The sequence below is a fragment of the Hemicordylus capensis genome, chromosome 2, assembly GCF_027244095.1.
Source record: "Hemicordylus capensis ecotype Gifberg chromosome 2, rHemCap1.1.pri, whole genome shotgun sequence".
Classification (NCBI taxonomy): domain Eukaryota; kingdom Metazoa; phylum Chordata; class Lepidosauria; order Squamata; family Cordylidae; genus Hemicordylus; species Hemicordylus capensis.
The window spans coordinates 328,768,312-328,781,365 of record NC_069658.1 but is presented as its reverse complement, the minus strand read 5'-3'; the positions used below and the strand labels follow the sequence as shown (position 1 = coordinate 328,781,365).

The 13,054-nt window shown below is 43.6% G+C and overlaps 1 protein-coding gene and 1 pseudogene across 2 annotated transcripts in view; both read right to left on the bottom strand.

The window, feature by feature from the left end:
- FANCD2 (FA complementation group D2) overlaps positions 1–13,054 on the bottom strand; it is a 93,330-nt gene that overhangs the window by 80,114 nt on the left and 162 nt on the right. The window contains exons 1-8 of one of the 2 annotated variants that reach the window (XM_053296093.1): positions 12,843–13,049; positions 11,070–11,170; positions 9,199–9,336; positions 8,590–8,657; positions 7,828–7,931; positions 6,820–6,883; positions 2,842–2,894; positions 2,141–2,219 (exon numbers count right to left, since the gene is read on the bottom strand). In XM_053296093.1, coding sequence (XP_053152068.1) covers positions 2,141–2,219; positions 2,842–2,894; positions 6,820–6,883; positions 7,828–7,931; positions 8,590–8,657; positions 9,199–9,336; positions 11,070–11,136 — 573 coding nt within the window. In that variant the 5' untranslated portion in view covers positions 11,137–11,170; positions 12,843–13,049. Of the gene's footprint in view, positions 1–2,140; positions 2,220–2,841; positions 2,895–6,819; positions 6,884–7,827; positions 7,932–8,589; positions 8,658–9,198; positions 9,337–11,069; positions 11,171–12,842; positions 13,050–13,054 lie in introns of those variants that run through there. The other variant, XM_053296092.1, reaches the window with a different exon arrangement.
- LOC128348373 (uncharacterized) lies at positions 11,876–12,004 on the bottom strand (annotated as a pseudogene).

The following is a 13,054-nucleotide window of genomic DNA, read 5'->3' as shown; positions in this document are numbered from 1 at the left end:
TCTTCAATGCGCCCCCTGGCCTCTTGAGACAAAGAGGACGATCTCATGTGTGATGCACAGAGAGCACGAATAAGAAGCATTGATAGCTTGGGTCACATCACAGCATCTCTGTATTTTGTATTTAAGGCCCACACTTCAGACAAGTAAAACTATCAAAGGCTGTCCCTTTGATAGAGAAATTCAGTACTTTCCAGAGGAATAATAGTGTTACTGTAGTAAAAATGAGACTAGTGGCACTTTAAAGGCTAAGAAAGATATTGTGATAAAAGCTTTTGTGGACTGGAACTCACTTTCTCAAGTGCCTAAAATGCATTTCAGTACATGTTGAACTCTCCTGCAAGCGTTCTCTTTAATCATAGCAATATTCATTCATGTATTTAATATTATAACTTAACCTATCACTTTTTGCTCAGGACTGATACATTTTATCATAGTTTTCCAATCAACATTTGCTTTGAAAGAAGGATAAAAAACAAGGGTTGTGGGATCTTTTCAATAGTTCTTGGCAGGATTCTTGTGCAGGTTAGCAGTTGACGTTTCTCTAGAGTAGAAGTAATGTGAACAACTTTTCCCTTTGCTAGCATTCTGCTGCTAGGAGCTTTTGGTGTGGAGAAGCATTCAAATATGTAACCTTCCACTTGCAGTCTGAAGCTGTACAGACCTTCCAGGACTATGGCACATGCTTTTCTTGATATCTGAATTGGCTTCAATTCTCCTGTTACAGCAGCAGCAACTCCTCAGAGCTATTTCACACTACTGTTTTTCCATCACAGTTTGTGATTATTGTAGCAATTAGGCGGTGACCAGACCTTATGAATGGGTTCATTATGGCCAAGTTCAGATGCATTGTGAACCATGGTGTAAGGTTAAAGGTAAAGTGTGCCATCAAGTCGATTTCAACTCCTGACACCCACAGAGCCCTGTGGTTTTCTTTGGCAGAATACAAGAGGAGTTTACCATTGCCTCCTTCCGTGCAGTATGAGATTATGCCTTGTAGCATCTTCCTATATCACTGCTACCTGATATAGGTGTTTCCCATAGTCTGGGAAACATACTGGAGGGAATTTGAACCGGCAACCTTCTGCTTATTAGTCAAGCATTTCCCCGCTGCGCCACTTGAGGCGATTCCTGAACCATGGTGTAGCACTATGCAAATAAGCCTCGGAGAGCTTCAGACTTCCATGCTTCTCCCTTTCTCCTCTCTTGGACATGAGACAATGAGTGAAAGTGTTTGCTATTTCTTCCATTAAATATGAACTCAGGGAGCTATGGTTTGTTCTAACTATACTTTGTTAAAACAAATTAGGATCAAACTGTGGTTTGATACTCTGGTTTGTTAACTAATTGTAATTAGAACAAGCCACAGTTCCCCAAGTTCATATGTAACATGGAACTGTGGTTTATTCTAGGTGAAAGTGAGAGCTTTGACACTCCTCTTGCACACAAGAGATGAGAGGGAGCATAGAAGCCTGTATCTTTCCAAGACTTATTCATGTAGTAATAACTCACGGGTTAGCATCATGTCTAACAGGGCCTATTTGATCTACCACCTATTTGATCTACTACCACCATGTCTGGCAAACCTTATTTTTGAGCCTTATAATATATAACAGCTAGAAACTATTTCATTATGCTAAGATTTTCATTAGTTTCCTCTATGAAGGCTTGGGAAGGTTGGACATGGGAAAGCAGAACCAAATGGCTGAACTTAGAGGCTATGTGTAGGGATTCTGGCAGAAACATGTGTAAGCATGAAGAACATCCTCAACCAGACTAAAGTGTGCCTGCAATAGGAAAAAAATCCATGTGCATTGATTAGACCATTACAAATGCATTGCACATCATTTAATGGGTAGAATTAAACTTCATACTCTAAATCAAACAGAAAGTGGTACTGCTTCCTCCTCAGTAATACAAGTACTACTACTACAACAAATATTTATATACCACTCTTAAACAAAATTCTCAAAAGCGGTTCACATCGAAAAATAAATACATAAATAAGGTGGCCCTATTCTGTGCAACTCCACAAGTAATATGCTGTAGGAAATAGCACCTACCAACCTAGCACATTGCCAATGCAAGCTGAATGTTAAATGAGGGGAAGAGACAGGCCACTGATTGCATAAGTAGTACTTACCTTGCTGTCAACTATCCTGTCAAGCCATTTTAACTGATTGATAATGAGCCGAGGCAAGCTGAGCCCATCACTGCCCACACTGAGACATCAAAACGACAAAAGGGATGGGGTGGGGGGAGAGAAATAGATCAGGCATAGCCGTAATTCCTTTTTAGTATTGAGAAAGATATCTTACTGAAGTCAGGTGCAGTTATATACGTCTCTGATAATCTCTCTCTAGAAATATTCCAAAATCTGATTTATCAAGAGCCACTTCATTAACAGTTTCTGTTGGAAATAAAGATGCCATGCCAGACTGTGAACGAGCCCCTTCAGGAAACGTAACTGAAGACTGTGCTACACTCCAGGTCTTGTACCATGCAAAGCCAGTCCCAGCACAAACAGGCAGGCAACCGCTCAATATAATCTGTTTATTCATGCTGCCATTTATGTAATCATTCTGCCATGTACTGCAAACAAAGGCATACAGCAGTATCCTGAAGATCAATCTTCTGTACTCAGATTACAGTCCAGGACCTTGGACAGAGTATTTATACTACTCCTTTGCTTTTTATTTCATGCATGTCAATGGGATCCAGGTTTTGGAATTACAAAATGCAATTATGATCCAAAGAAACACCTAGTAAATGCAGAGACGCCAATGTTTCAAGTTGAAGTAGCAGAGCACTTACTTTTGGTGAAATACTAAGGTTTTCACTTACCTTTGGTGAAAAAATTCAGGAAATTTTTCAAACAACAATCTTACAACAGCAGGCTTCAAAAAAGAAAAGGTCAACTTGTGATCAGAAAGTTGCATTTGCAATGAAGTAGCACATTGTGTAGAACACATTATAGATCCAAACCCCATTGACCCCCTAAAAGGAGATGTACCGCATGAAAATTTCCTCAGCGTGCTAAATACTTGTAGACATTGTGATATCCACAGGACAAAAGACACATTAACGCTATTCTCATGATGATTATTAGGGTAGGAGAAACCCCCTACCCTAGTTCTGAAGATGGGTACCCTCTTGATATTTGATCATGTGTGAGTTAAAAACAAGGTCGGAGGCAGGGAGCTTGCTCATCTGTCAAGCCGCAGCTGAATAAGAGGCTTCTTCCTCCTAACTCATTGCAAAGCTGGGTACGGAATCTGGGTAGGACATGCTTGTCCTACCCAGTTGGGGCTTGACAGATGAGCAAGCTCTCTGCCTCCAACCTTGCTTTTATCTAACACATGATCAAATATTGGAAGTGCACACAGCTTCCAATCATGAAGGCAGCCCTAATATTCCTTTTTTTCAGAGGACTAAAAGCCAAACATTTGAGCCCTTTTCAAATGATAGGATTCCCCCAGTGAACATGTGAGGGAAGGAGGACCACAGCAACTTACCATGCCCCAACACGCTCACTACCAGCCACCTGTGACTGCACATTTTTTTTCCTGAAAAGAACAGAGCTAAATGCAGGGAGGGCTCCTCCATACAATTTGGAACCCTGAGCATCTAAGCTTCCAAAATGTGTAGAATAACCTACCCAACATGCATTTCTTCTCCTTTTCAGAAAAACCCAGAATGCAGCCATCAAGGAGTATGGTTAGCAGTGAGGGCTGAAGCTAGCTAGCATGCTCCTGCTTCCCTCTCATGTGGATGCAGAGGTGGGGGGGTATATTGTCTGAAAAGGGCTTTAGAACAGTTTTTAGAAGTTTTGTATAATTTGGATGAATGAATTTGTTTGCAACTCTCCTAGAATTATGAATATTCGGAAGCCTAGGATGACTAATGTGGATCCATGGGTTATTTCATTTAACTATGGTTAGTTTGTATGTCTGAATCCACACCAGTCAACAAACCATCGTTTATTTGGGAGTTGACAAACCACAATTTGAGGGCACAATGACTGGATTCAGATGTAACGGCTAACTGCAGTTAAAGGTGGCTGGGATTTCAATTAGAAACTCCAGATTGCGCAGCATTCACCAAAGCGCAGCCAGATCCCGGCCAACTCCACAGCCTGACTGTGGGCAAAGCATCACCGCATCAGCAGCTCGGTCATGATCTTGAAGGGGCTTACTAAGAATTTCTGGAGCCCGCCCTTGGTGGGGAAAGAGAATTGAAAGCCTTTTAAATGCCCTGCAATGCCAGCGCTTCTGCCAGCCATGGCACCGCAGCCCCATGCAAGTAGCCCTGCCCCCCTGAAAGCACCACACAAGCATGAATTCCCCGGTGGTTTGGGGGCATGTGTGTGTGTATTGGAATTCTGCTTTCTTTTCAGGAGGGGAAAATCTACATTTGCTAGAATGAGATATGCAGATGGGGGAGGGCAAAGAATGTTGGGAGGGTCTGTCCTACCATAATTTGGGAAGATGTTGCAAGGCGTGAGCCCAGCAAAGCAGTCCAGGCACTCCAAGCACGTTCCTTCTGTCCGATAGCTTGCTGCCGGGTAGGCAAGCAGTCTCATGACAGGGCCAGTCTACTGGGGATGTAGACTGGTTTTGCCCGTAAAAAGACAATTCTCCACCTGAGCTCATGAGTCAAGCCACCATCAGGGAATCCAAGGGGGCCCCACTTAGTCGGCGCCCCAACTCTCTTTGTTAAAAAATAGAAATGATTCTCCACTACCTTCCTCTCCCTGAAACCCTCTGAAGCCTAGCACGCGCCACAGAGGAGGCCTTGACACCCCATGTGCCAAAGCCTGGCCATGTATGCAGCCATGGGGTGTGCCAACTGGACTGTACATTTGCAAAAATTTAAAAATCCCAGGTCCGCACCATCTGTGCACCACATGCAGATAAGTGGGTGTGGGGAATCACGCGAGAGGGCACTTTCCTCTTCTCCCCCAGTCCCATGGCAGCGGGGTGGACTGCAGGGGCCGCACCTGTGCACAGGTGTGGGCAAACAGGCAGGGGGCATGATTCCGCGGCACCTTGACCGCTGTCCCCAGGATCAGGAAAACAGCTCTGGGATACCCTGGCCAGTCCGAGATGGGGCGTGGTGGCCTCCCTGTAGCCTGGCAACTCCATAGCCACATAGCTGACAGGAGCGGTGTGGCTGATTTTCTGAGAAGCTTCCAGAGAGAAGTGCTGAAAGCATGGAGCAGCAATGTTCTCAGGCAGGTCTACGCCACCACCTCTATGATTGTGGTTTGAAAATCGGCATGAAACTGCGATTATAGTTGCATCAGCGGTCAGAAGTACCACCTCGGCAGCAAAACTTCAGTTGTTGGTGGCAGACCTTAGAGATAACCGAAGGTTCCAATAGGAGTTTGGCAAAGGCAAACCACAGATAGCTTTCGGGCTGCACATTAGGGAATAACAGAGTTACAACCTCAGTCATGATTAACTGCAGTTAGCCATTACGTCTGAATGCAGCCAATTTCAAGTTGGTTTGCAAACCACAGTAAAGTGAGGACTGGTTCTGCCTTATGTCTGAATTCACAAACCATAGATAAATCACAGTTAGAGCCATTGCTCTGCATTAAGAGGCTGCTGTCCCAAGACAATGGGAGTGAACTTAAGAAACTGAATCCCGAACAAATGAGAAATAAAAGCAAACAAGCAGTGCTAGATCATAGTCTGTGTGTTGTACATCTGGGAGCTCAAGCCATAATTTGAATTCTTAAATATGATTAGCACAAATCATAGTTTTGTATTCTGTCTGAACCCAGCCAATGTAACAAAAGATAATTTAAGACACATGGTTGTATAGTCCATGATTTTGGAATCATCTCAAAATGTCTTTCCCTTTTGTCCAACTATAAAGGTAATTCCTAGAGAATTTACACCCCTGAATTCAGAGGGGGAGGGGTGGTCTTTCATTTCACACAGGAGAAGTAGGAGAAGAAGAGGGGAGGGATTTGTACTCCCTCCTTTCCTTTTCAAGGAGGGACAACCTCAAGGAGACAACCTGAGGCACAATCCCAGTCCTCCTCCAAGTTCTCTGTGCATGTCAGAGGACGGGAGAGGGAAGAGGTCAGCAATGGCTGAGAATAATGTCTAGTTAACCTAATGGCACAGCGTGGAAATGACTTGACTAGCAAGCCAGAGGTTGCCAGTTCAAATCCCCGCTGGTATGTTTCCCAGATTATGGGAAACACTTATATCGGGCAGCAGCAATATAGGATGCTGAAAGGCATCATCTCATACTGCTCGGGAGATGGCAACGGTAAACCCCTCCTGTATTCTACCAAAGACAACCACAGGGCTCTGTGATTGCCAGGAGTTGACACCGACTCAACATTACACTTTACCTTTAGTAGGCAAAGCCAGAATTTGTGGATTCCTGCTCCAGCCCTTTGCCTATCTATACACTTGCTTATCACTGGCTCTATCTTCCACATTTATAAGAACATAAGAACAGCCCTGCTGGATCAGGCCCAAGGCCCATCTAGTTCAGCATCCCGTTTCGCACAGTGGCCCACCAGATGCTGCTGGAAGCCACAGGCAGGAGTTGAGGGCATACCCTCTTTCCTGCTGTTACACCCCCGCAACTGGTACCCAGAGGCATCCCGCCCCCGAGGCTGGAGGTGGCCTACAGACCTCTGACTAGTAGCTGTCAATAGACCTCTCCTCCATGAAGTTATCCAAACCCCTCTTAAAGCCATCCAGGTTGTTGGTTGTCACCACATCCCATGGCAGAGAATTTCTCAACACTAGATCAACAAAAGACAGTTGGCATGACTACATGGTAAAGTGAGCTTACCTGTAACATCTCAACTCCAAGGAGGAGCTTAATGAGGCTTTCACAATATGAATAAACTGCATTACTGTAACAAAGAAAGACCCATTGCTATTATCACTGTAGACATCATTTCAAGACCATATTTATGTTGTATAATCCAAGGTTGCAGGCAAAAAAAACCCAAAAAAACACTAGAGTGTTTGAATTTAAACCAACATTGTCTGCGATGGGGCAGCCCCATGTACACTGCCTTCACAGCTTTTTAGATAAAGGGATACAAATTAGGGATGTGCAAAAAATTTCGGGCACAGAACGATCTGTGCCCGAAACGAACAATTTCGGGTGATTCGGGGCCGAACCGGATCACCCCCGATGTCCCCCGATATTTTTCGGGCACGAGCCGAATCACCCGAATTTCGGACCCAAAAAATTCGGGTGATTCGGTTCATGGTTGATTTTTGGTGAATTTTTAAAGTTTTAGTGACTTTGGGGCAGTTCGGGGACATAGCATGGGATCTGGGCAAAAGGAGTGGGGTGGGGTGGTAGTGCCTAATGGGTGCAGGCTACCACCCCAATTTCAGGGGGATTGGGCAAAGGGCTGATTTTTGGTAAATTTCTGAAATTTTCATGTCTTTGGGGCAGATTGGGGCAGAAAGTGGGGCCTGGGGCAGAATAGTGGGGTGGGGTGGTAGTGCCTAATGGGTGGAGGCTACCACCCCAATTTCAGGGGGTTTGGAGCCGAATCACCCGAAAACCCGAATTGCACACCCCTAATACAAATGTGATAGCTAGAGATCAGTTTAAACCTGAGAACCCCTTGAATTGACCTCTACATGATACATTGGCTTACAGCAGAACTGTTTCAAAACACACACACCACCACCACCACCACCATTTTTTTTAAAATCCCCCAGAAGCAGGTTGGGGAGAGAGGTGTAGCGGTTATTTCCTACATTGTCACAGAAACAAACGAAACTTTCAAACAGATAAACATTTGGAGGGGGAAAACAAAGAAGCTTTTTCAATGACCTTGTTTCCTGACTCTGTGAGGGTATGCAAGGCAGAAGACAATTCCTGAACTGATCTCTGTTTTCAATGTGGGATTCCAAGCCACTGATTAATTCCTCAACAATCTGCGCGGGGGCGGGGGGAGAAAAGAAAATTAAGACAAAGCAATAATCCTGAAGTGTCCATTTTGAGTACACCAATGTGCAGATGAGGCAGAGCGGGAATAACTCTGCATGATACCTGCTCTTCTTGACTACTGAAGTACTGAACTCTCAGAAGAACAAAAGTCTATTTTCCATTCATGTTCTACTCTTTATTAATTGTAATTAATATATTTAAAATATTAGGTGACGAACTTCACATGAAGTGGGAGGAGGAGTAGCTTGGTGAGCTCCTCCCCATCTACAGTGGATTCTACAAGTGGGAATTGTTCTCAGAGCTCTTAGTTTTTGTAGCTAGAATCAGTGTACGTCCATCCAGCTGCAGAGTCACTTATTTATTTTTATTTATTTATTATTAAAACTTTTATACCGCCCTTCCAAAAGGCTCAGGGCGGTTTACATTAAAACACCATTAAAATCAATTAATAATAAACAAAAATTATAAAGCATAAAACAACAATTAAAAACATCATAAAACAACAATTAAATAATCAAAACAATTTAAAAACAAGTTTTTAAAAGCTGAGAAAGCCTGGTTGAAGAGATGTGTTTTCAGGTGTTTTCTGAAAATTGCCAGAGATGGGGAGGATCGTATCTCAGCAGGGAGATGTCAGTTACCTACCTGTGGATAAGAAGGGTGCCTCTTCAAGGCCTGCTGCAGCTTCTTCTGGAAAATGGCTCCATCCACAGCTAAGGAGAAAGTGTCAATTGTCAAGAGAGCCAAACCTTGGCATGCCCAACACTCTGAAGCTGCCACAAGGAAAAGGCACAAATAATGAAAAAGGAAGGATAAGATAATAACAAGGAAGAGGTCCTGTCTAAACCAATTGTGTCAAAAGAGAGTTCTTTACTGAGGGACACAAACCAAGAGAGAAACAAAAATGGTGACAGATCAAAATTTGACATTCAGAGCATTTCCTCTCCTTGCATGAACATGAGCAGCAGATTGAAGAAATAAAAGTGCTGGCCTGAACACATTCTAATACAACTTCTAGTGAAACTTGAATAATCAGGAATAAACTAAACATCTCTCTAGAACTGTTGACAGATGCGAGCAGGGTTAAATAGTTAATAGTTAAAGTGGTATGATCAATGGTTAAAGAAGTATGATCAAACTTATTAATGGTTAAAGAAACATGATCAGACTTGAAAATATCTACCTGCAATTTACATGTCCTTTTGGCATAACTGAAATCTACTACTGAAAAATATAGTAAGAGACTGCCCATACCTATTTCATTCTGTCTTTCTCCAGCTTTCAGTGTGATCCCTGCTGTCTTGAGGAGTTGCCCAAAAACACTGTTGTTCTCTATAACTCCTTCTTGGGGGATGGTATTTTTCTTACCAGATATCCGAGGTTTCTTAGTTTCTAAAACAGAAAAGTTACTAGGATAAGAGAAATGAACACCACACATGCAAGCAATGTTTCTTACAACAAATAACTGATTTTTAAAATATATATATTATTTGAGAAACAACATAACAGCACAATGGCAGAAGCAGAAAACATTTATTAAGTTAAACAATGAACAAATCACTGAATCAAAAAGTAAAATAAATTCTGTCAACATCTGAGATACTTGGAAAATGAAATTGACTATATATTCGAAGACAATCTCTGAGAGTGATCAGTAGCAAACACCACAAAGGAAAAAGGTTACAATCTACAAAGCATTTACATGAGTAAATGGCTTGTTGATTGCAATCCTAATACTTAAAACCACTGGACTTAATCCACAAACTAAGGAGGGTTAAACACATGCTTAAATTTTCCTACTGGTATCAATGAGGCTTAAAAGCACTTACACTTTTAGCTGGACTGTGTCTACTATTCTGTACTAAACTGTTTGATTCTCTCAGGGTCCATCAACAATGACTCTAACTTGAAAATCAGGGTTCCATAAATTTTGGCTGACCCAGCAGGGGAAGGATGGGGTTTCGTCCATGATCTCACACTGCACTTCACTGATACTCAGTGTCCCCTCTAAGGTGTGTACATGCACACAAATTGTGTGCATTATCTCAGTTAATTAAAATTATCTCAGCTAATTTTAGATGCTGCTCAGGTTGAATCAGGAAGGCCTCATTCTGCATACACATGCGCACAAACTGTCTTGATACTGCCGCCCAGAACAAAATTCATTTGGTGCACCGATGGGAAAAAAAATAGAGGGAACACTGCTGGTGCTTGGTGTGAAGTCAGGGACAATTCTCTGCCCTCATCTCCAACTTCAAGTCTGGCAGACACCAACCATCTCTGGTGTTAAGAGCACTTCCAAAGTACAGTGCAACACTGGTGCCTCCAAACCGAGGGAGAGTAGCATGAATCACCCCCACTAAAGCTCTCTCAAACCTTGGAAGTGCAATGTAACATGGACATTACAGTCAAACCAGGAAGTGGGGGAAGGGGATTGTTCTTACAGTTGTACTGCAATTCTGAAATGCTTGGAAGTGAAGGTAATACAGATGAGCCCCCAGCCCTCCTCTTGAGGTGCAAAAGGTGTGATAGATCACGCCTGCAGGTGCACTGTGTTTCTGAAGCCCTCTGTGTGCCACTGAGGCACAACAGGACTGCTGGGAAGATAATCCCCACCCCTCTATAGTTCTAAGCTCAAGAGAAGGGCTGGAGCTTGTTCATGTCACACGGTGCTCCCAAGATGCTTGGAGCATCTTCAAAGAGAAGAGTAACTGTGTACATGACCCCCTCTCGGGTGCAAGTTCAGGTGGAGAAGCAAATAGTAGGACACTCACCATGGTGAGTATATATGTGGATTTGTATATAAATCACTGGATAAATTCTGTCCCATCCCCCCATGGATGTCATTAAATAAATATTACCAAGCTTGAGGAATTGTATTTAATATTTATGCTGTAAAATTACTCCTTTAGAAATGTTCTCTTTGAGTCCTCAGCCATTTTCACTATCCAGCATTTATAACCATGAAAAAATGATTTTCCAGTTCTGGGAACAACCACAGACAACAGCTCTCTACAGGCTCTTGTTCTTGCCCTGGGCACTGTTGGAGACAGCAGTAACTTCCCTGCATGCTTTCCTTGACCAAAGGTATTTCAAGTGACAGAAAAGGCTCTTGCTTTACATACTTGGTAACTCTTGTAACAGATTTTCTCTACTGACACCAGACTTGGCCAATTTTCGTTTTGAAGTCATGGCAATGGGCTCTGATGTATTTTATTCCAGTAATCTGGGGGAGGGGGGGAACAAAAACAAGAGGTTGACTGAAGAAGGAATTAGATTTCACAAATAATGTGGCATCAAGAGAAATGAAACAGAAGCTTAACTTGTTTTTAAAATGCCTTATTTACAAGAACAGATAAATATGAATGGCAAAAGGCACTACCATAATAATCTAGTGCAGACAGATATAGGCAATTTCCCACAGACCAAGCTGGTAATGGATAAGAGATGGTAAGCCACCAGCTCATTTGCGCATTTTCAGCACATGTGATTAATGTAACCTGAATACATTTTAAAGAAAAATGTGAACTGCCCAGGGACTTTTTTGTATGGGGTGGTATATAAATGTACTAAACAAACACATACAAGAAAAAGTGCGCACAAAATTAGAATTAGTGGATGTAGCAGGCACATAGGAACCTGCCTGATACCAAGTCAGACCATTGTTCCATCTAGCTCAATAGTGTTGACACTGACTGGCAACAGCTTCTCCAAGGTTTCAGGCAGGAGTCTCTCCCAGCCCTTCCTATGCCAAGGATTGGACCTGGGACCTTCTGCATGCAACCATACAGATGCTCTTCTGCTGAGCTATGGCCCCGTCCTACAGTGCTTATATGTAGTCACCTATCCAAATCAAACCAAGGTGGACCATGCTTAGCAAAGGGGAAAATTCATGCTTGCTAGCACAAGAGCAGCTCTCCTGCTCAAAGTATACAGACAGTACCCAGTATTCCCAAGCAGTCTCCCACCCAAGTACTAACCAGGCCCCTCCCTGCTTTATTTCTGAGATCTTCTGAGATCAGATGGGATCAGGTTCTTTCAGGGTGGTGTGGCTGTTGGTATCCACACACTCTGTAGCCTCTTCTCTGGCTCACACCCTAGCCTCCCTGTGCCTCAGTCTAGGAGTGGAGACGGTTGTGCATCACCATTTGTTGTAAAGGTGCATCACATTTGTTGTAAATCACCCAGAGACATAAGTTTTGGGCGGTATAAAAATATGTTAAATAAAAACAATAATAGATGTTCTCCTAGACTGATTACATAGGAAGCTGCCTTACAGTGAGTCCAACCATTGGTCTGTCTAGCTCAGTATTATCTTCTACACTGACTGGTTGCAGCCCTCCAGGGTTTCAGATGGGTTTTTCCCAGCCATACTTTGAGAGGCCAGGGACTGAACCTGGAACCTTCCGCATGCAAAGTAGATGCAAAGCACCACTACGCTACAGTCCTCCTCTTCTGAGTCCGGTTCGTCTGGCTGGATTCCTCCCTGGGAGCTCCAGCCTTCTTCACTGACCTCTCCTATCTTGTCAGCAGCACTTCCCTGTCAGGTTTTAAAGAGCTCAGCACGAGCACAAAGGCCTTATGAGAGCTCCTGGCCCCCTCACAAGATGTTGCCTTAGTCTTTCAAGGTCCCCCCTTCACTGTTCCCTCTAACAGATGTTGTTGACTACAACTCCCATAATCCCCAAGCAAAAGCCACTGCAGCTGGGGATTCTGGGGATTGTAGTCAACAACATCTGGGAATCCCTGTGAGAGGGAACACTGTGTGTAACCCGTCCACAATCTTCCAAGTATATAGGGCATTTTTCTCTGCAAAGGAGACATTGGCAAGATGCCAATTGACAATGAAAAGTAGGCAACCGAAAATGTATTAGGAGTGAGGTTAACTGCACTTTTACTTGGAAGTGAGGTCCAAGATTGGCTCGAGAGGACTAATTCCCAGTAAAGCAAGCAAAGGATTCCGCAGCTTTTGCTCCAGGGCGCTACAAGCCCGAGCCAAGAGCCTTCCTTGCCCGGCGGTGAGGCTTCCAGAACAAATCCCGCCCCGCTTCCAAGGCGAGCAAAAACGGGACTTCGCTCGTTCGTTGGCCCGGCCGGCCGCCCGCCCGCC